General features: G+C 37.1%; 1 protein-coding gene across 1 annotated transcript in view; it reads left to right on the plus strand.

Moving 5' to 3' along the window:
- Positions 1-5,102: 5,102 nt before the first annotated feature.
- The window catches only part of LOC132123269 (elastin-like), a 71,007-nt gene continuing 52,070 nt past the window's right edge, over positions 5,103-24,039 (plus strand). The window contains exon 1 of the mRNA XM_059533831.1: positions 5,103-5,424. Coding sequence (XP_059389814.1) covers positions 5,349-5,424 — 76 coding nt within the window. The 5' untranslated portion in view covers positions 5,103-5,348. The remainder of the gene's footprint in view (positions 5,425-24,039) is intronic.

Consider the following 24,039-nt stretch of genomic DNA (forward strand, 5'->3'; position numbering starts at 1 on the left):
TTTCAATATGAATAAGGCTTTATTATATAAATCTAAGACATATAAACTAATCTAACACATAAGCACACACACTCACACATTCACACAAGTTGCAGGAAAATAGAAAGTTAAGGAAGAATGAGTTTAAGAGAACGAAAATGTGGAATCCCAAGTTTACAGCAATAAGTGAAATTGCATAGACATGAACATCCATCAATCACTTAATTAACCCTCGCATTGAGTTACTCAATGAGGTTAAAATTATATTAGATACACCAGTATAGATCAGAGTCTGTAAGTACTACTTGCATCTCCTGTGTAAAGTGAAAGTGAAGTTACATTCAGCCAAGTATGGTGACCCATACTCAGAATTTCTGCTCTGCATTTAACCCATCCAAAGTGCACACACACAGAGCAGTGAACACACACCCAGAGCAGTGGGCAGCCATTTATGCTGCGGCGCCCGGGGAGCAGTTGGGGGTTCGATGCCTTGCTCAAGGGCACCTCAGTCGTGGTATTAAAGGTGGAGAGAGAACTGTACATGCACTCCCCCCACCCACAATTCCTGCCGGCCCGGGACTCGAACTCACAACCTTTCGATTGCCAGGCCAACTCTCTAACCATTAGGCTACGACTTCCCAAGCTAGTAGCAAAGCTAAAAGCAAACTAAAAGCAGGCATGACTAATAGCAGAAGCAAAGCTAAAAGCCAAAAGTAAACATGACTAATAGCAAAAGCTAAGAAGCAGCGCTAGAAGCTAAAAGCCAGATTTTATGGTGTCCTAAGTATTTAAACTGGCCTGTTGGCCACACCTCAAATGTTGTCTTGACCAATCAGATATTGTCTTGGCTCGGGGTATTATAAATCATATGTTATCTTATCAAGCACGGGGTCCGAATTTTCCCGCTCTTGCAGGGTACAATTTTGGACAAGATTCCTATAACAAGAATATGATACATCTGACAAATAACTGATGGCCAGGAATGTCTCAAGCAAGCAGATTGAGGCACAAACATACTAAACATGGATATGAATCCTTAAGCTATCCAATAGTTATTAAAAGACATACACAATAAGTGATTATAACCTGATAGTCAAATGTGTGGGTCACATATAAATGAATATGGAGTCAAGCGATGGACTGATATTCATTTATAAGTCATTTTTATCCATTTATATCTAGAAAAGACAGTTTCTGTGCCGTTCTCTGACATAAAGATTTCTGTGGAGACCAGAGGTTAAAAGCCCCCCCCCCCCCCTTAGGAATTTCAGTCTGGTTCTGCTAGGTGGGGGAAGTCAATCCAAGGATCTTGTGTATTACTCTCATGGGTTTACATGTGATGTCCGGCATTGCAACTCAATTACTTGCCCCAAATTTGACAATCTCTTCTCCGAATTGAAATTGTCAATAATTGTTCTAGTGGTGTTAATGTTGAAAGCTGTTCTGTGAAAGAGTTGGTTGGTTGGTTATCTTGCTTCGGACTTGTGGCATGGAATGATTTATGACCTCCTGTTGCCTTTCTGAGGAATTCAGCTTGTGTTTCAACCACAGTCCTGATCGACTCTTTAATTTGTCTGATTCTTGTCAGATACGCTACAAAGTGAACTGTGGCGTATTATATAACCAAATAAATTTTCATACAGTGGATTACTAGAGAAATTGATTAAAAAAAAAAAAACATTTTTGGGACCAATTATTATTCAGACACTTTGACCTCACCATGTTTTGCTTACGTGTTTTTTTCCCGGAATTGCTAATGTAACCTTTTAACACCACAGACTGAACAAAATTAATCATTGCTTGGTAATTGGTCAACAAAGTATTGACAGTTGTCTGAAGTTTTCGTTTGATTGTAATCCATTACATATCTTTCTACAAAGTTATCTGATATTAATATGATATTAAGTTTAATTTGTTCTGACAATCTAACTTTGAGTTCTTGTCAGATTTTATTACCATTTTCTAAACTAGAGCAAATAAACTGTGATAATGTGAGAAATGTTGAAAATGTCTGAATAAATATTGGTTTGACTGTATATAAAATTTTTACAGTAATGACTATGCAGTGATATTTTACATTTAATTTTTTGGTTTCAGTACCTAGACACTTACAAACTTGAAAAAATTTAAACACTGTGTAAATAGCACAAACAAACAAACAGAACGAACATACAAATTAAAACTTTCAAACAGGGCCCACTAGTACAACCTGCACCGGGGCCCCGCAAACTCCAGCTACGCCCCTGGGTGGCCATGCTCACTGATCTTTCTCAGTCTGATTGGCTGACTTAAGGCAATTACTTGAAGTCAGAATGCACTGGTAGTTATCAGTCAGCTGGAAAACCAAGTAATGTTAGATTTGACTATTATGTGTTGACGCAGCCTTATCCATGTCTAAAGTAAACTACACCTGCCTACTTACACTGTTAGCAATTGACGTAATTATTTACATTATTGTATAGCCACCATATAGCATTGTGGAATAGTATTAAAAGGAGTACTTTCCCAGTGAATAAAATGTTGTTATAAGAACGTTCTCCAATGGTTGAGTGTTGGTTCTGGGAACATAAAAAACTTCCAGCTTTCTTGACATTAGAGGAACACTTCTAAAAGATATGATGTTCCCCAAACATTTTAAAAAACAAACTGGAAAACTGTTGTTGTGTTGCTTACACAAAATATTGACTTTTAAAAACATATACATACATTGTTACTTAACTTTTTTTTAAATACATTCTTTATTTATTTTATACACTCCCTGACATCAACATTCGGCATATGAAACACAACAATGGTGACATGAATCCTGCCGACATACAAAATACATTCATGGCTCCCAGCATACATTGCTGCAATTATTATTATTATTATTATTATCATTACTTTTATTTTATTTTTATTGTCACCATTGTTGAGGATTGTATGACAACAATACAAAATGCAGCATTTAACTGTAACAACGATATTGTATTCACAGTAGTACTGCTATGTAAACACAGTTCTTTATTACATTAAAAATAACTGTACTTCATCTATATATTATTTCTTATGAATTTACAGCAATTAGTTGCTAGAAATATAAGATTATCTATCTTAATTATCAACTTCATTATAAAAGACAAGGAATAATGTTTAAAGCAAGCTCATTTTCTACTGCAAAAATGTGCAATCCCGTGTGTAATACCAAGAGTGAACTAAACTTGTCCTATTATTTCTAAGTTATAACCACAAACATTCTGTGATGTGTCCAAACTTTTAGAATTAAGTGTTGAATGTTTTAACAGCTTAACTATTTGACAAATGCAGATCTGGATAATATTCACATACTCCTTGGAGTAAACAAGCTGAGTCTTTTGGCATCTCCAAAATGCAGAAAGGACAAGCACCAGACATGAGCTAAAACAGTAAAGCCAAAAAAAAAAAAAAAAGAGTAAAAGGCATTTGACTGTTAAAGAAATGCAATCAGTGCCTTAACACAGCCACATTAGGCAAAAGTTATTAACCATAAGCTAAACACATGACTAATGCGGTTGTGCAGGATGTGGAGAAAGGTTCAGAAAAAAGGGTTTATACAGTTTTGAGTGTAAGATAATGATATACTGTATACATTTTGCAGACATATTTCCTTGTTCAAAAAGTCATGATGAATATGTCATGGCAACATATGTTTTTTCCATTACTCATCAAAATTATTTAACAAATTTCAATTATTTAATATTATTGGTTGAAATGACTTGTACAGCCAATTTGATAATACTTAAAATGTTAAGGAAATATGTGGAAATGTTTTACAGTGTAGTCATGGTTGTATGGAATGGTTAAAGAGGCTTTTAAAGATCTGTCTAGTGAACACCAAGCATTGGGGGTAAATCTACAGCAGACATGTAGACAATGTCCTGAACTAATGTTAAGTTAATGTTCTATTGGGAAAAATAATGATTTTTTTATTATGTATTTATCTATCTGTTTCATTAGCTGTGAGGATTTCAGTGTGACCCTCTTCTTTCCATCTTACATAATTTCTGGGAAAAATTACACTGGAGCCATTCAAATCTGTAGAGACAAAGCTTCCTTGTGGAAATCATCTTCACCATACTTTGAAGGGCTCCTCCGACTGTTGCTTTAATACAGGTTTCTTTGAGAGGTTTTAATTTTCTTTTTGATTCAGGCCGTCTCAAGCTGCTTGGAGTCCTGTATGTATGTTTCTGCTTGAGACATGTCTTTAGATATAATAGGTACACGAGGGGCCTCTGGTCATGGCTGAATCATCGCTGTGAATGCAGGGTAAGCAGTGAGCTCAGGATTATGTTCCAGAAGAGTGCAGTACCTGAGCTGTACCGAGTTTGGCCATCCCAGAGCATCTGTCTGTCCCATCAGTTGTCTTTCTTTCTGTTGAATTTCGTTCACTCATTACAAGTGCACAATGCTCATGTTTATGAGAATGATCGCTTTCTTGTAGCATGCCCAGATTTTCCTCTTTTGAGCAAGAGATGCTCTTCTTTCTTTCTTTTTTACCTGACCACTAATGCCTAGCCTGTCATTTATATTATTTTGTTTTCTGATTGTAACAAGTTTACATGCATTTTTGATATGCTTCATGAAGATATTTTATTTCTGATAACATGCAAGTGGTCACACTTTCATCTGTAATGAATGTCAGTACAGTTACTTCTGGCAGGTGTAACAGATGCATTACAAAACATTCAACATGACTTTCTCAGAACAATGGGCTTTATTTCCCCCAAATCTCTTAGACAAACATTGGTCAAGTTTCCCATTTACTGAGCGGCCGTTGGAAAAAAAACACTCGTCATTTTAAAGGAATGAGAACTGTTGTAACTACTTGAGCAATGATGCATTGTGTGTGAGTGGTTGTAAGGAAGAAACCCAGCTATGGCATGAACATCATTATCTGAAAACTGATTTTGTTTTATTTCTCTGCTCACATAAAAAAGTAAAGTCCTCTTAAAGTCCATTTGAATGTCTGGCAAAAAAGTGAAATTCCTCTTGGACGAGAGAGTGGGAAAGCGGGTCTCTTCTCTTCCCTCCCCTCTCTCCTGTCTTTCCTCCCTGCATGTCTCATTCTATTTCTCTCTCACTCACTCTCTTTCTTTCTCTGGCAGCACTCAGCTCTTTTGGCAGGAGTGACCAGAATAAAAGCAGCAACACCAGACATAGAATAGAAAAAAGTGCAATGATCCATCGAACCAAATGTTTTGCCCTTTCCTAATTACGTTGTGTCCTGTATCATTTTCTTCCGCATACCCCCTCCCCCTTTCACTTTTTTTTGAGACATTTTTGAAGTGGTAATTAGCTCCTGGAGAACAAAACCAGCTGATTCAGGGAGGGCCAGTGCATTTTAGGGAGAGATGGCTAAAAGGAGGGTTGTGTTGCTCCTTCTCGGATTCATCCTCACAATACAGCTGAGTCCTTCACTGCAAGGAGGTAGGTGTGCACTTTGATGCCTCGTATAGGAGGTATATCCTGAGAAACATTACTGGTGTAGAAGGGACTCTATAGGCTATTTTTTCTGCATATTTTGTAGCAACCAGAAGTGTGAATTCTGCAGAGAGTAAAGTTAGAGGACTTGTGCAAACGATGGGTTCTGCAGGTGGTCATGTTTACTACTGATTTTAGTTGTGAATTTTCACTGGAGGTTAAAGTATAGTAATAATATGTGAGCATGCTGGCATAACATGGAATATTACAAAGCAATCTTATACATATGATATTCATACCTATGATGCATAACTCAAAAATAAAAAAACTAATTGCAATTCAGAGAAATCTCTCAGATCTTGAGCATTACCACCAAGCCTGCTTGCTGAGGAATCTGGTTCACATTAATGAGAAACATTTGGAGTGGTGACATTCACATGATTCATATTTGAGTATGTTTTGCTTTTGCCCAATAGCATCCAGGTCATTTTCGAACCGAAAGAAGGAGGTTTTATTTCTGAGAAAACATTTATGTGAGAAAATAAAGACATGATATAACCAGTGCTTTGGATAGCTTAAAAAGTCTAGTAAGTCACAGGATTCCCATAATAAACCTTTGTGGTAATATAAATTCACTTAAGAGAGGCATAGAACTGATTGTAAATGCTTATTTAGGTGGTTTACAAACTACAACGTCCTGTCTTTTTCAATCAAATTAAAAGAGTTCAAGCTTGCAAATACCGTAGTACAAACCACCAAATGCAGGCTGCAGAGATTTTATAACGAAATGTCATAAACCTTAACTCAGCTACAGATGTTAGCTGAAGTTCTCCGTCTTCTTGTGCCAGAGTGCTCAAATGGGAAAATGAATGTGGTGAGAGTTGTTTCTCTTGAAGGCCATTCCCCGCAATCGTAGAATGCTTTGCTTAGCTGATGGGGAGGGTGATGAGTTTTTTAATCGAAAACACAACTGCATTTCTGAAGACTACAGTTGGACTCTTTCTGTTAGGTTGTGTAGCCTTGACAAATATAAAACTTTATGGTGGACCACTGTCCACACTCAAAAAAACAGCTTGTTGGTCTAACATAATAAAATTATGACACACATTTCCACACATTTAAACCGATTTATTTTAACTTAAATTAAGTTAAATGTACTGATGAGTAAAATTCATGCTAATTTTATGAGATCACACCAATTTCATTTGACATATTCTGTGAATGTGCTCTGAACACAATTCACTCTTGTTGATCTAAATAGTGTTGTTGCTGTTTAGACTGGTGCTTTTTTTAAAAATTAAACCTAAAACACTGTGGTGAAGAGTGGAGCCTGTGCTTAGGTTGTCAATAGCTGTCATACATGCACGTAAAAGTTTTAGGATAATTTGATTGTTAAGAACAGAAAAGCTGACAATATAAACTTCCTAAATCACATGCTGTCCCTCAAACTGATATATTTTATTTACTGCTATGAGAATGTAACAGCCAATATAACACTTCCTTACATAAGTAAAAATTTTGCAGCATGCAAGTAATGATCATGTAAAAATGTTCACATGACCACAACACATATACAGCTCATGTAGCCTATAGCTTAACCACAGGGTCTATACTTCACCATAATGGTAACCTCAATAATCAACATAAACATAAACTCTTTTAAATGTCAAAATAACTAAACAACAAACTTTAATAGGTCTTTCCCTTTACCAAAAACACATTAAACCGCACTTAATATCAAAATTCATTCTCCTGGTCTATCCTTATGCAAGGCATGCTGGGAACTAGAAATCCAATACCCAGTTTCAGTCAATGCACATAAATGATTTATGTCAGCCCAACTTAACTTCAATGTTTTAAGTTAACATTTAACAAATGTAATTTCATTTAATATAATAAAATTGAGTGCAAAAACTGAGATTTATGTTGTTTTAGCTTATTTTAAGTAGACTGAGCAAATTACTAAAATATATAATTTTCTTTGAGTGCAGTGAGCCGCGCAAGTGGCCATTAGGTCGGTGTCTTTGGCCGCAGACACCAGCAGCCTATGCTGTGTGATGTTACGCTCTGCTTAGAGCCTGGATTAGCAAGTACAAACTGTGGTATGGAGCGATGCAGTATAAGACAAGGAAGTCAAAAATCTCCAACTAGTTTTTTGTTGTTGTTATTTTTTTGGCCCCATCATTAAATTGCAGTTGTTTTAATGTTCTTGTGCAGTGTTTAGTCGTGATTGGAAAGGATGTGTGGGTCTGTTCCCAGTTTCCAAACAAAGCCAGTGTATTTCACAATTCACAATTTATTTATTTATTTTCACAAAAATAATTTCTTCGGCACTAGCTGATATATGGGTTTCCAAGCTGTTCCTAAAAGAGAGCTCTCCCAGCTCGTCTCACTGATGCTGAATACATTTATGGAGAAATTCTGCTCTTGTTGCCTAGTAGGATTTGCAATTGTGATAAGTTTTCCATAAAAGCCATCAGGGCCACGTCTTAATTTCAGCAGTCTGCCATTTTCATTTTACTAATTGTACTTGAGGCCAAAAACAGCTCAACTATTTCCTCCATACATCTCATGACAAATTGCTGGTCTGTTAGACTCAGAACTGTCTGTAGGGCATCTGTGATATTTGCGCAGTGAGAGTGAAAAGTGTCACAGTTCCGACTTAAGGCCCAACGTTAAGCATAAGGTAATGCTTTTTGTAGGATAAATCATATACAAACATTCAGTCAGATGAATTGACACAAATGAGCCTGAAGTCAACTCCCATTAACTCATTGAGAGATTTTTCATTGCTTTCCACAATGCACACATTGTCTTTTGAGTGCATTGTTATCCAATGACCTCTGTACTGGACAGTTAGCAAAGTTCAGTGCTTGTGAGTCTGTTTGGACTGCTCGTGCAGGTGGAATGTTTTCTCTACTGGTGTGAGTGAGTTAGTCAAGCCTAAATGTCTCTCTTCTTCCATTCTTGCTAAATGGTGACAGTTTTGACATATGGAACAGTCTCTGTCGGAGCTTTGGGAATGTCATTTTGGAGCCAAAAGGCTCACATCATTCATTATTTTCATTACAATTACAACCCGAATTCCGGAAAAGTTGGGACGTTTTTTAAATTTTAATAAAATGAAAACTAAAAGACTTTCAAATCACATGAGCCAATATTTTATTCACAATAGAACATAGATAACATAGCAAATGTTTAAACTGAGAAAGTTTACAATTTTATGCACAAAATGAGCTCATTTCAATTTTGATTTCTGCTACAGGTCTCAAAATATAAAAATAGTTGGGACGGGGCATGTTTACCATGGTGTAGCATCTCCTTTTCTTTTCAAAACAGTTTGAAGACGTCTGGGCATTGAGGCTATGAGTTGCTGGAGTTTTGCTGTTGGAATTTGGTCCCATTCTTGCCTTATATAGATTTCCAGCTGCTGAAGAGTTCGTGGTCGTCTTTGACGTATTTTTCGTTTAATGATGCGCCAAATGTTCTCTATAGGTGAAAGATCTGGACTGCAGGCAGGCCAGGTTAGCACCCGGACTCTTCTACGACGAAGCCATGCTGTTGTTATAGCTGCAGTATGTGGTTTTGCATTGTTCTGCTGAAATAAACAAGGCCTTCCCTGAAATAGACGTTGTTTGGAGGGAAGCATATGTTGCTCTAAAACCTTTATATACCTTTCAGCATTCACAGAGCCTTCCAAAACATGCAAGCTGCCCATACCGTATGCACTTATGCACCCCCATACCATCAGAGATGCTGGCTTTTGAACTGAACGCTGATAACATGCTGGAAGGTCTCCCTCCTCTTTAGCCCGGAGGACACGGCGTCCGTGATTTCCAACAAGAATGTCAAATTTGGACTCGTCTGACCATAAAACACTATTCCACTTTGAAATAGTCCATTTTAAATGAGCCTTGGCCCACAGGACACGACGGCGTTTCTGGACCATGTTCACATATGGCTTCCTTTTTGCATGATAGAGCTTTATTTGGCATCTGCTGATGGCACGGCGGATTGTGTTTACCGACAGTGGTTTCTGAAAGTATTCCTGGGCCCATTTAGTAATGTCATTGACACAATCATGCCGATGAGTAATGCAGTGTCGTCTGAGAGCCCGAAGACCACGGGCATCCAATAAAGGTCTCCGGCCTTGTCCCTTACGCACAGAGATTTCTCCAGTTTCTCTGAATCTTTTGATGATGTTATGCACTGTAGATGATGAGATTTGCAAGCCTTTGCAATTTGACGTTGAGGAACATTGTTTTTAAAGTTTTCCACAATTTTTTTACGCAGTCTTTCACAGATTGGAGAGCCTCTGCCCATCTTTACTTCTGAGAGACTCTGCTTCTCTAAGACAAAGCTTTTATAGCTAATCATGTTACAGACCTGATATCAATTAACTTAATTAATCACTAGATGTTCTCCCAGCTGAATCTTTTCAAAACTGCTTGCTTTTTTAGCCATTTGTTGCCCCCGTGCCAACTTTTTTGAGACCTGTAGCAGGCATTAAATTTTAAATGAGCTAATTAAGTGGATAAAAGTGTAAAATTTCTCATTTTAAACATGTGCTACGTTATCTATGTTCTATTGTGAATAAAATATTGGCTCATGTGATTTGAAATTCCTTTAGTTTTCATTTTATTAAAATTTAAAAAACGTCCCAACTTTTCCGGAATTCGGGTTGTACAATTCATTACCCCATAAAATGTTTATTCAGGGGCACAAGAGCACTCACCGTTAGACTTCATGTTAAACCATATAGTGTTAAAAATTATGCAATCACTGCTGTTACGTCTAGTGTATCTAAACTGTTGATTGATTTTGTAAGCATACCTAAGCTGTTGGCAGTCACATCATACACAATGGAAAGCCTTTGGTGGAAGTACCAATTATCATGTAACAGTTTTCTCCCTCACTCTCTTATACCCTCCTGTGGTAATTTATCACTCAGACATCTATGATACATGTAACCTTATGATAACCAATCATTTTGTGCAAAGTATACAATGAAACGAAATATTATATATATTTGCCTTTTTTATTTTCATTTTAACATATAGATAAATTGAATACAGACCAAAGATAACCGGTTAGATTTACCCAAAATGAATTATATTTTATGTTTAACCACTAAAGAAACATCAGAGCCAGCGGCACATATCAGAAGGTCTAGCCGAGGTGAGGCTGCTTCTCGGCGGATAGATGATCACTGAGCTCCGGCTGATCACGTGGAGCTGACCGCCTCTGAGATCGGCGAAACACATTTTTAAATAGGCGCTGTCTTTAAAAATAAACCACAGATTTTAAACAACTACAACCCTAACCCTAACCCTAATCCATCAACACCTCGGTTAATCTCAATAAGAACTTTTATGTTGTTTATAAAACTTGTTTATAATAAGTTAAGTTGGTAATACTGTTATTGGAGTATTTACGCTAGAGTTTGACACCAATCAGAGGTTGGGTTTTCACTTTCAACCAACATATGACTTCTGAGCAATGTCAGTCTACATCTAGTGTGATGGGAAGCTTTATTAGAATGTTAGAGAATAATGTTGTAACAATGTTATCAATAGACATTTTTAGAATGTTTTTAGAGAATGTTATCCTACCTTTTAGCAGATCACTCTGGGAACTAAAATAAAACTAGCCGCTGAAAACATTCCTAGAACATTAAACATTTCTAGGTGGGTGGTTGCAGTACAGCCATGATTTTCACCAGCAATATTATACTTGTTATTAAGGTAGTTTTCTTAGGACATCATCTAATGCATATGCTGGAGACCAGCTATATATTGGGATTTTTGAAAGATAACAGATGGACACTAAAAAAAGTAACAGAGCAGGTCTGAAATAGAGATGAGCAAAAGCATAGTTCAACATATGAATCATGCTCATCTCATCTGAATCCCTGGTGGGGGTAGCCTGAACTACCTCCCATGTTTCCTGCTCTTCAGTTAGTAATCCAGCATACAGCACTTGTTGACTGATGTGATACTCTCTAAGTGGCCTTGTATTGAGAGAATAGCACAGACCTGCAGAGAGAAAGCATCTGTAGAGCGTTATATCATGACCTCAGCTCTCAACGCCATGCTCTATTGTGCTCCTGCAGAGTTGGCTGTGGCTCTGTAGGAATGCTAGCAAAGATAAGTGGCTTCATTTAGCTACATTAATTTATACCTCCCCCTCATTCACAGTCTGAGGCCGTTAAGAGATCTGACAGTTTATCTCCCATATCTTTGGCATTTTAAAACACAGCTCACTTGCCGCACACTCAAATACCCAATGGTCGCAGGTCAATTACGGTATGGCATTGCTGGGAAATCAGCTAGCGTGATTTCACCAAGTACAACATGTTCCTGGATCAACATCCTTGTTGATCTTGGAACAACGTTCCAGTCAACCAATCAGAATAGAGATATAACTTCACAGGAAATATCTGTTTTAGGCTTATAACCAGAGTTAGGTGTTTGTTAATCAGCTACACTCTCAGAAAATAAAGTACATAATTGTACCTTTAGGGGTACAATAGCTTGTCACTGGGGCTGTACCGTCAAGGGTACAGCTTTGTACCCTTGTGATTTTTACCTCAAGAGACCAGTTTTGTACCTGTGGTGACAATTTTGTACCTTTATTTAACAGTACAAAAATTCACCCTTCAAAAAGGGTACAATCGTTGACTATAATGAGATATGATTATATATATATATATATATATATATTAGCACACACGCTGAATTAAAATCAGAATTTGCTAAATCCTTTTCATTTTAAAAACAATGTCTAACTATAACATAGAAATTATCTTCTACTGAGTGAGTGTAATTTGCCTGAAAATCCATTTCATCTCCTGGTTTTAGTATAGTCCTTTTTTTATCAGCCTTGACACTGCATGCATGAAAGTGATGCTCATAGGACAAAGAATTCAACATTTTTCCACAAAGGATCCACATGGTGTCTATGTTAAAGAGATACTTGATTTGCCAAAACAATGGAATAGACTCAGAATGCAGTACATCTCGACGTTGGTTACTTCTATGCCTGCTTCTGATATTTTTTAAAGGACCACCTTGGTTGAAAGCCCTGTAAGAACAAGAGGTGGTTAGTCCAGGGGCCAAAGAGTAAAAGTCCTGCCATATGTTTGTTCCATCCATGAACTCAGCAGCTGATTTCACCAGAAGAGGAACCAAGTCATTCCTTCCAAGTCACAAACAGATCTTGAGTCAAATCCCAAGTCCTCAAAGAGTTAAAGTTAATGAGATAATTAAGTGACTAATTAAATGATGATTGTGCATTAGTGATGTTTTATGTACCCTATGCCAAGGGTACAAAAGCTGTACCTTTGAGGGTACACTCTCAGAAAATAAAGTACATAATTGTACCTTTAGGGGTACAATAGTTTGTCACTGGGGATGTACCATTAAATTTGTACCCTTGTGATTTGTACCTTGAGAGACCAGTTTTGTACAGAGGTGGGAAGTCCAGGGGCCAAAGAGTAAAAGTCCAGCAGCCGATTTCACCAGAGGAACCAAGTAATTCCTTCCAAATCACAAACGACTCTCAAGTTAAATCCCAAGTCCTCAAAGAGTTAAAGTTAATCAGATAATTAAGTGACTAATTAAATAATTATTGTGCATTAGTGATTAACACCTGCTGTTATTGAGAATTACAGAGGATCAGATGTTTATGTTTTATTGGTTAAAATTATGCCACCATCATGGAGATCAGTGTTTGGTTTAGTTGTGCTCTTGACCCTTGACATGTTTTTGACCCTCAAAAAGGTACATACATGTACTTTGAGGTCCAATAATAAGCCCTATGGGGTACGTTAGTGTAGATTGTACCTTGGTGGACAGAAATGGACTCCTACTGTACCCCTATTTCTGACAGTGTATCATTTCTTACTTATTTTAGGAATAAATTATGTGTAGGGTTAGGTTTAGGGGTAGGGATTGGGTTAAGTCTATTTTTGGACAATAATGTTGATCCAGTATCATCAGAAGATGTTGATCCAGGAACATGTCTTACTTGGCAAAATCACAGCAACCTGGGAAAACACAAGATATCAAGGCCATTCTGCTTAAAGCAAGGTGCTGTGAACCATATGTAACATGAGTTTAAATTTAAATTCGGGCTCTTTAGAGTGCTCTATAACCACAAATTCCAGTGTGGGTAAATGTCAAAGTGTGAGTCCTGTCTACTTCCACCAAGAGAAGACGGAGCCAGGATTTAAACAAAGACCTGCACTTTAACCAAATCATCTGTTCCGAAACCAGCCCAGATAGCTGATAGCTCATAACAGCCAATGACGGGAGAGTGCATGGACAGGGTTTCTTACTGTATTGTGCTTGGCCATGAGGTTAGGTCTTGATCTGATATCTGGTCTTCATTCAATCATAATTCAGAGGCCACTTAAGGGGAAATCGTGGCCTAATGGTTAGAGAGTCAGACTGGCAATCGAAAGGTTGTGAGTTCGAGTCTCGGGTCGGCAGGAATTGTAGGTGGGGGGAGTGCATGTACAGTTCTCTCTCCACCTTCAATACCACGACTTAGGTGCCCTTGAGCAAGGCACCGAACCCCCAACTGCTCCCAGGGCGCTGCAGCATAAATGGCTGCCCACTGCTCCGGGTGTGTGCTCACAGTGTGTGTGTGTGTTATCACTGCTCTGTGTGTGTGCACTTTGGATGGGTTAAATGCAGAGAACAAATTCTGAGTATGGGTCACCATACTTGGCTGAATGTCACTTCACTTTCACAAAGTGAGCCTGGAAAATCCAGTCTCCATTTTAGAGATATTCAGTTAAGTACATTATTCAAGTATCTTTACTTTACTGGAGTAGCTTTTACTTCACTACATTTCATTAAACTTATTGTTACTCCTTATAATATATAACATGCTCCGATACACAGAAGCGGTGTCTGATTCATGAATGAACTGATTATTTTCAATGTACCCATTAAATCAGTTTGCAAATCGCACAAAACGATTAATTCATGAATTGGAATGATCCGATTGCAGATGTTCTCGAGTCGACAACCCCCTGATTTAATGTGAGATGCCAGTGAACTAAATTCACACGTAAGAACCGGGAGATCTTATAAGCAAACGCGCATCTGATGCTGTTAAAAGTAAGTTACTAATGTTGAATTTTAGAATTAATTATTGTAACTGAAAATCATATTTAATTAATTAAAAGCTTGTTTGTGAACTACATCTGTTGCAAAGGGTGATCTGTTTAAGCCCACTGCTATGCATGAATACAATCACATTAACATCAGAGTACCGTTTTAGGTCAAAAAACATTAAATAAAATAACTCATGCATGTTCATTTTCTCTGCTGCTGTAATGTTAGCAGTTTTACTAAAATGCTATGCATTTAGACCATTGTGACATCTGTTTTTATATTTTTTGAAAGCACCGAGCGGCAGCCTTCCAGTATCTCGTGTGGATCCAACACAGAAGTGACTAAAATTGCAATTCATCGACTGGCTGCTAAAGGCTGGCTCCAAAAGGGAGTCAGTACCATAGACACAGTCCCATGTTAAAATGGCCAACTTTACAGAAAAAAAAAATTATTACTGCCTGGTACAAAAATTGGTTTTGGTCTATATAGCTAGTTTTGCCCTTCATAAAAAGCTGTTAGGAGGATTATTTTTTATTTTATTTTTTATAACACATCCATTTAGATTTTTTTAAGGCTTAAAGTTCTGCATAATTAAGGACCACTTTGGCACATTACTTGAGTTTATTGAACACTTATCTTAGAAATTTATCTTTGGCGGTATGGTTCCTTATGGGGGTTCTTGCTCCCAAATTAATTGAACATACAAAAGCTTAAACATTAACCCCCCAAACATAATGAGAGGTAGTACTGCCTGAAGAAGAGCCCCCAAAACCATCCTTGTTCCATTCCTGCAAAAGAGAAAAGACAATGTTATTGGGATATTCTTAATGCAGCCTACTGGCTAGCAGAGGGGTATTCTCCCCTCAAAAGGAGGGAGAGAATAGCAGGTCCCTCTTTAATTTAAGTAGCGAGGGGTGTTCATCCCCTGCTGACGATGAACAACAGGCCCCTGCAGTCAAATCAACAAAGGGTGTTCTCTCCAGCAGGAGAAAACAGCAGGCCCTTTTTCTTTTTGAGGGGTGTTTGTCCCTAGCTGAGGGATAGAACAGCAGACACCTGTAGTTGTAGCAGCAAGAGTGTGCTCCCCAGTGGGAGAAAAGAGCAGGCCCTTTTTCTTTTTGAGGGGTGTTTGTTATTCATTTATAAGCTTACTGATATGATTAGATGTCTCAAAATCATAATATTTCATCAGAGATTCCTTAATAAATTGGTGCCTTTATGAAGGGCCCTGATAAAATGGCAAAACAGCAGTTGCACTGGACTACGACTACAGTCATAAATGTTACTCTTTCTTCCTTTAAACACAAAGCTGTCCTGTTGCCATCTTCTAGATCTACTGGAAGCTCCTATTTGTACAACTATTCATGACAGCTTTCTGTTTGTCTGCATGAAAACACTGAATGCCATTAGAAGAGCTAAAGTCATTAACTATTAGAGGAAAGCAAAATGAGCTTCCCCATGACTGACTAAATGTGACCCTGGAGCGCAAAACAAGTCTCAAGTCGTTGGGGTATATTTGTAGCAATAACCAAAAATTAATTGTATGCGTCAAAATTATAGATTTTTCTTTTATGCCAAAAACCATTAGGACATTAAGCGAAGATCATGTTCCATGAAGATATTTAGTAAATTTCCTACTGTAAATATAAAAAATATATTTTTTTTTATTAGTAATATGCATAGCTAAGCACTTCATTTGGAAAACTTAAAAGGTGATTTTCTCAATATATAGATTTTACAATATTTAGATTTATATAGAAAATCAGATGATGTATAAATCTAAATTTCAGAAAATTGACCCGTATGTCTGGTTTTGTGGTCCATGGTCACAAATATGAGAGCTACTGCACTGACTTAAACACTTGACATAGGAAAAAAGTGAAAAACTTGAACTGTTTGTTTACATCTTCGGTTTTTCAGCAAATGTAAATTTAAACATAGCTTACTTAAAGCATATTTGCCTTTTATCATTTGGTAATTCAGGTTTCCTTGGAGAGATGATCAGGTGAGGCTGTAAGCGGTGGCTCTAAAGGTCACTGAGGACAGCCAACTCACTGTAGACGCTAACAGCTTGTTGCAGACAGGTATCTAAGAACAAAATCTGCTCTCACCACTCCAACAGAGAGAGGAAATCCTCTGTTTGAGGCCGATACCAGGCTGTGACATGGTTACCGTGGTGATCACTCACTTCCTGTCCATAGTGTGGATTTCTCTTTGCACTCAGCAGCCGGCTAAAAGGTGGTTATATTTTCAATGGGGATCAGCATCAGGCTGTCCATTTACTCAAATGTTCCAGCGGACTTGAACGCACGCATCGACACTTTCCCTCTTGAATATCTGACAGAGTGTGTGTTTCTGTTCCCAGTTACATTAAACAATAATTCTTTAAAAAACTTTACCTGACATTAGTGTTTAAAACTAATAATAATAATTCACTGTAAATGAATTAGATATGAGTATTCCTAACAGAAACATACCATTTGATTGTATATGCCCTTTACATTATTACAAACTCTGGCTAAAACCACATGTATAAATAAAGCTCTGTTAAGAAGTTGAGTAACATCGCATCGAGTTTTATAAAAAAATATAATATAGAACAAATGCTTGATACTCAAGTGTTATTTTATTTTGATTCTGAAGCCCACTTTAAATTCAAACTGCTCAGAATTCAATAAATCAATAATTTACCCTCCATAACCAGTCATTTAAATGAAATAATACAATTTGCCTCTCATGAAAATTGTCAAATTTCCTAAATTTATTTGCTTACCCTAAAGACCTATATGGTGTACACCAGCACAGTAATGATAAGCTCATATACTTATAAAATGAATGGAAAATAGTAATTTCTGGAAAATCATTCCATTTTGCAAGTGCCTCTATGAATATTAATGTTATTAAAGTAGATAGGTGATTGCAGGTGCCAAATTGGCTCCTATTAGTATTTAAAAATATGTTATATTGCATTACACACTAAAGCTAGTTCATTCTTCCCCACAATATGATAAAATTCAGTTTACTGTTACTCATATCAGTACGTCATGGAGATACATACAGCACACAAATGGCACCATTTCCTGCAGGTTTCTTTCAAAAAAACTTGCACCACTGTGAAGGCAAATGAAAACCCGGCTTGTAAGATGACGTTTATTTCCAAGAGCAAAAGTGTATCCTGCCTCAGACTAAACATTTTGTGTCACCCCTAATCATGTTTTGAAGCTGTGTGATAATGTTCTGTCCTTGCAAAGAGTGTGAAGGTTTCAGCAAGATGACAGTATATGTAAACTTTCCACTAGCTTATTAAAGATCTTTGTTCCATTTCTTCACTGCCTCATCTGCAAGTCAGTGCCAGGGCAATTCACAGCTTGCCTTTGTAGTTTTAATCGCAGTAACTGATCTGCTGATTATGAATGATTCTTCCCATGTGTGGCTTTCTCTTTCACATGACAACACTGGCCTTGAGTAGCTGTTTTGTTTTATTTTTTTATAACAATATATAATAATGAAAATAAGGCATGTATTCTCTTTTACTGAATAATGACAGGGTTTTCGTGCAGCTCCATAATAAAAGACCATGCTTACTGCATTGCTGATAATGAACAAAAAAGAAGCTGAGATCTATGGACTTGATTAAATGGCCTTCGAGGAACATGCAAAAGATATTAAAAAGCTTTGTCATCATAGGGTCTGTTCGCATTCTCCATCACAATTTTGTAATGCAAACTGGGTCTGGCTTCGAAAATTTTACATCATAATTTCTGCCTGGGCTAACACGACCTCCTGGGAGGCTGTTAGCAGTCCCAGAACATTGCACCCCAACGGCCCACCCATCGTGAGCCTTTCCCAAGCCCATGCACTGTAGCTCACTATACACTGTAAAACCCGACAAGTTAACTTAACTCAAACCGTTTGAGTAAACAGATTGCCTTGATTTAAACCATGTAAGTTTAAAACTTTTCATTCAAGTAATTAAGTGATTAACTAAGTGCTGATTGAGCATTAGTGATGAACAGCTGCTGTTAACAAACAGAATCACTGAAGAAAAGATAAACACAAGAACTACTACAACTGACTTCAGACACAGCCTTAGATGAAATCAACTGAAATAAAATACATGAAATCTCTCAAGGTCTGATTAAACAACCCCACAAACAGCAACACCAGCTCCACTTATTAATAACCAGACTGACTTTATTTCTGTCAGACGTCTACAGAAGATCTTATTGAGAATGAACTAAGGTGTAGATGTTGATTTATTGTTTCATTTGAAGTAACCATGTTAGAGATCAGTGTTTGCTTTAGTTGGGCTCTTGACCCTTGACTTCTGTCTTAGTCTTTTCTTAGTCAGTTGTAGTCTGTGTGTGACTAATTGACACCATAGAAGTCCAAACTGTTTGGAAAGTCTTTGTACCCACATAGCAACATTGTGTCGGCCCAGATCCGGCCCACATCTGGCACCCATGGAAAGATGATCTGGCCCCACATGCAGCGTGGAATGATGGCACTTGGGCGGACCTGCTCCTGTTTGCCAGATTTGAGCCACAAGCAGGCCATAGCAATGCCACATGTCAGCCAAGAGTAAAGAAATTAACCAGAACTGGAACTTATCTGAGCCACAAAATCTGTGTATATATTAAATATGAATTTCAGCCTTAATAAGCCTGTTAACAAGCAGAATCACTGAAGTAAAGAAAATAACAGAGAAAGAGATAAGCAGAAACACAAGAACTACAACTGACTTCAGCCACAACCTTAGATGAAATCAATTGAAGATAAAAGAAGACATTAAATCTCTGGAGATCTCACCAGAGGAGGATTAAACAACTCCACAAACTGCATTAACAGCTTCACTTATTACTAACCAGACTGACTTTATTTCTGTTAGACATCTTCAAAAGTTTTATTGAGAATTAAGAAAGGTTTAACTCTAATGTGTGTCACCATAACAGTGATTAGCGTTTCCATTAGTTGAACTCTTAACTCTTATTTTATCTTTAGTCTTTTTTAGCTGCTGAGATGGTGTGTTTGTTAAACGCATTTGCGGCATCAAAGAAAGCTAAAGAGAATTGAGGTCAGGTGATGGTGGTTATCTGTTGATGATTTTATAATCCTCATGAAACAGGCTGATTTGCTAATTTTTTTTAAATCTAGCAATTGTTTCATTAATATATTCACATCACAAACGATTCTAAAGAATTCAATATATGATGCCACACACAGACATCAACAATCAGCACATGAATCTCAACAATGGTGACAATCAAATGTACCTTGCTGCAATGCATGCTGGGTATTAGCATAGTACAAAAAGCTCCCAGCATGCATTGCAACATGAATAAATTATGCAGCTGAATTGTCCTATTATTTTGTTTAATTCTAAATATTTGCTTATATTTTGCTGTTGTTTTTGTTGTGACAGTAGCTTTTCAGTGAAGTTCTGAATTGATCAGTTTATATAAATATTTTTGACTGTAACCATTATTGAGATTCATGTGTTGATTGTTTATATCTGTGTGTGTCAGCATAGGTTACGTTTTTTAAAAGATTTTAACTGATTGTTATAATACTGCTGGATCTCATGCGGCAGAAACACAGGGTTTGTAATATGAATGTATTACTGGAACAACATAACTGTTCGATTAAAAAAAAACATCAATGAACCAGTGTGCTTCATGATGATTAAAAAACCATCAACAGATAACAGCTGACACTTGATATCATGTCACTCTAGCTTTCTTTGAAGCTGCAAATGTGTTTAACAAACACACTGTCACAATGGCCAAAAAAAAAAAAACTATATAATAAGAGTTAAGAGCCCAACTAATGGAAACACTAATCACTGTTATGGTGAAACACATTAGAGTTAAACCTCTGTTAATTCTCAAAAAAAACTTTTGTAGATGTCTAACATAAATAAAGTCAATCTGGTTAGTAATAAGAGAAGCTGGTAAAGCTGTTTGTTGAGTTGTTTAATCCTCCTCTGCTGAGATCTTGAGAGATTTCATGTCTTTTTTTATCTTCAGTTGATTTCATCTAAGGTTGTGGCTGAAGTCAGTTGTAGTTCTTGTGTTTCTGCTTATCTCTTTTTCTGTTATCTTCTTTCCTTCAGTGATTCTGCTTGTTAACAGGCTTATTAAGGCTGAAATTCATATTTAATATATAAACAGATTTTGTGGCTCAGATAAGGTCCAGTTCTAGTTAATTTCTTTACTCTTGGCTGACATGTGGCATTGCTATGGCCTGCTTGTGGCTCAGTTCTGGCAAACAGGAGCGGTCCGCCCAAGTGCCATCATTCCACGCTACATGTGGGCCAGATCATCTTTGCATGGGTGCCAGATGTGGGCCGGATCTGGGCCGACACAATGTTGCTATCTGGGTATTATCTGATTATCACAGAACCACTGGCTCTTAACATCCATTTACTATAATCAATCAAATTACACAACACCTATGTCATCAGAGATTAGACTCAGTACAGTTCAATAATTAATGATTATCATCACCAATATAAAGTATAACAACCTACGCCTAGGTACAGGTTAACACCTGATGGCATTTCTTCTGGGCTTTTGAGTTACAACAAATGTGTTTTAGAAACACACGGTTATAACAGCCAGAGAAAACACAAAGACAGAAATCAAGGATCAAGAGCCCAACTAAAGCAAACACTGATCTCTAACATGGTTACTTCAAATGAAATAATAAATCAACATCTAAACCTTAGTTCATTCTCAATAAGATCTTCTGTAGACGTCTGACAGAAATAAAGTCAGTCTGGTTATTAATAAGTGGAGCTGGTGATGCTGTTTGTGGGGTTGTTTAATCAGATCTTGAGAGATTTCATGTATTTTATTTCAGTTGATTTCATCTAAGGCTGTGTCTGAAGTCAGTTGTAGTAGTTCTTGTGTTTCTCTTTTCTTCAGTGATTCTGTTTGTTAACAGCAGCTGTTCATCACTAATTCTTAATCAGCACTTAGTTAATCACTTAATTACTTGAATGCAAAGTTTCAAAACTTACATGGTTTAAATCAAGGCAATCTGTTTACCTTAAACGGTTTGAGTTAAGTTAACTTGTCGGTTTTTACAGTGTACATGAGACTAACATTTCCTTGCAATATTGTTAATGTTAGGGTTTCTTACATATCATGGTACTGGGACCCGTTCTTTGTACCTCGCATAATACATCTGAGACGATCTAAAAGATGCTAGATCTTCTAATCGTGATAAATGATCCCTGGCTAATTTGGTTCTTCAAACGAATTTGTGGTTCTAATTGAAATATCTGGATTAAGTTGTCTAAGATTACTGTGCATTTTAGTGTTCTCTGTGAAGGGCAGATGTATCGATACTCAAAACCAGCAATGCAGCAACTGGCTGGTGGTATTCTCAGCATCAGACGTCAGTCCACAGACCGTTGGCTAAACGTCTGATGCATAATACAAAAGTGGAAACACTTCAGGAGTGTCGAAGTCGCCATCGGATTGGTTGAATTCTACAGGATTTCTGGGAAACGTGTGTGTCGCGTTCTTTAACATTCCAACTGGAAACAAAGATACCGTGGCACCATACCCCCTCACGAAAGTAGAAAGCCATCATGTTTACTGTGATGATGAGTGCTTATCAGGATCAACTAAATGCTGGATTCTCAAAAGAATGTAAAATATTTAAAGTTCGCAGCATAGAATCTTTAAAATATGTCAGAGAGTTTTACCAGTCTGTTATTGTGGCGACATTTCCATGCCTTGAAACGTGACGATGAATGAAACGAACTGTGTTTGTTTTTTTGACATGTCGTTCTCATGGGCGGGCCTTGCCTAGTTAAAGCTGCCATAGATTCCAGACCTTCAGGCTGGCGGCAAGACAGCAACGTAATGACATCATATAATTAAAAAAGACACTTTATAAGGATACAGCCAAAACTACATAAATGTTAAAATGCTTTTATTGTATTTTATTTTACATGATTCCCAATTATTTATATTCACAATGTTAATCTAACACTCTTGAGTGTGGACTCATATAAATTCTGAAGCAGTGTTAAAAGTAACACTGAAGCATAGTTGAAGTTAATGAAATAATTAAGAAGTTAATTGAGTCATGATTGAGCATTATTGAAGACACCTGATCTTAACAAGCAGAATCACCAAACGAGAAAATCACAATTTGTATGTCACCATTATAGTGGTCAGTGTTTGCTTTAGTTGGGATCTTGATCCTTCAGTTGTTAACTTTAGATATTGTGTGGTTGTGTTAACGGAGTTAAAACATACAGAAGGACCAGAGCAAAGGCAATCATCTGGTGTTGATTGTTGTTAGGACCATTGTCATGGAGTGACCCAAATGTCTGAGTTTGGGTTTCTTTATTGCATATATAAATTAGGTGAAAGAAAAAGAGATCCAGCATTTTTTGCCATAAGACGAAATGTTTTTAAAATTTAGTTCTACATAAAGGAAAAAATCTTTAGTTTAGACACACAGACATCAAGAATTAATGTGAGCATTACAACCATGGTGACCATCAAAAAAGCATGTTGTAGCCAATGAAAATTTATCCATGGCTCCCATCATGCATTGCGTCATGAATAAATTATGAACTGAATTGTCGTAACTTTTTATTCTAACTACATTTTATATTTGCTGTTTTTATGTGAATTTTTAGTATCTAGTTTTGTGATGTTCAGAGTAGATCGGTTTATCTGAAAATGCTGTTTGTCACCGTTGTTGAGATTCATACACTGATTCTTGTTATCTTTGTGTGCCTAAAATAAAAGCTCATTTATAAAAAAAAAAACCTTCCAGAATCGTTTGGAAGAGATGCCTACAACATTTATAGAAAAGCTGTTAAGATGAATAGTGGAAAATTTTATTAGAGAAAAGATTGCAAATGAGCTCAGTGATTCAGATCAAAGAATGATTACATTAAATTAATCATTTGCTTTTGGTTTGCCAAACAACTTTTTAAATTAAGACGTCACAAGCTAAGATCCCAACTAAAGCAAACACTGACCACTATAATGGTGACACACAAATTATGATTTTCTCGGTTGGTGATTCTGCTTGTCAACATCAGGTGTCTTTAATAATGCTGAGTCATAATTGAGTCATAACTCAATTAACTTCTTAATTATCTCATTAACTTCAACTCTGCTTCAGTGTTACTTTTAACACTGCTTCAGAGTTTATATGAGTCCACACTTACCCCTGTTTCACACCGCAAGTGTGAGCGGTTCGCGAGCAGAGCGTATTTGTTTCGGCGTCCATGTTAATCAATGAGTGCATTCACACCGGGACCAGGAACAGCGCGTGAACGTCAAGCAGGAGCGTCGCGTGAACAGCAGTGCAGCGGGGGTTTCAGCGTCCGGTCTATTTTTGCCGTGCTGCTCACGCTCAATTAAAGTGAAAGCAAACTTTTGATGGAAAAATAAATATGATTTTACACAAAACTTGTTCAAAATGCACAGAATAAGCATGTCAAGAGTTTTAACAACAACGA

Source organism: Carassius carassius, chromosome 41, assembly GCF_963082965.1.
Source record: "Carassius carassius chromosome 41, fCarCar2.1, whole genome shotgun sequence".
Taxonomy (NCBI): domain Eukaryota; kingdom Metazoa; phylum Chordata; class Actinopteri; order Cypriniformes; family Cyprinidae; genus Carassius; species Carassius carassius.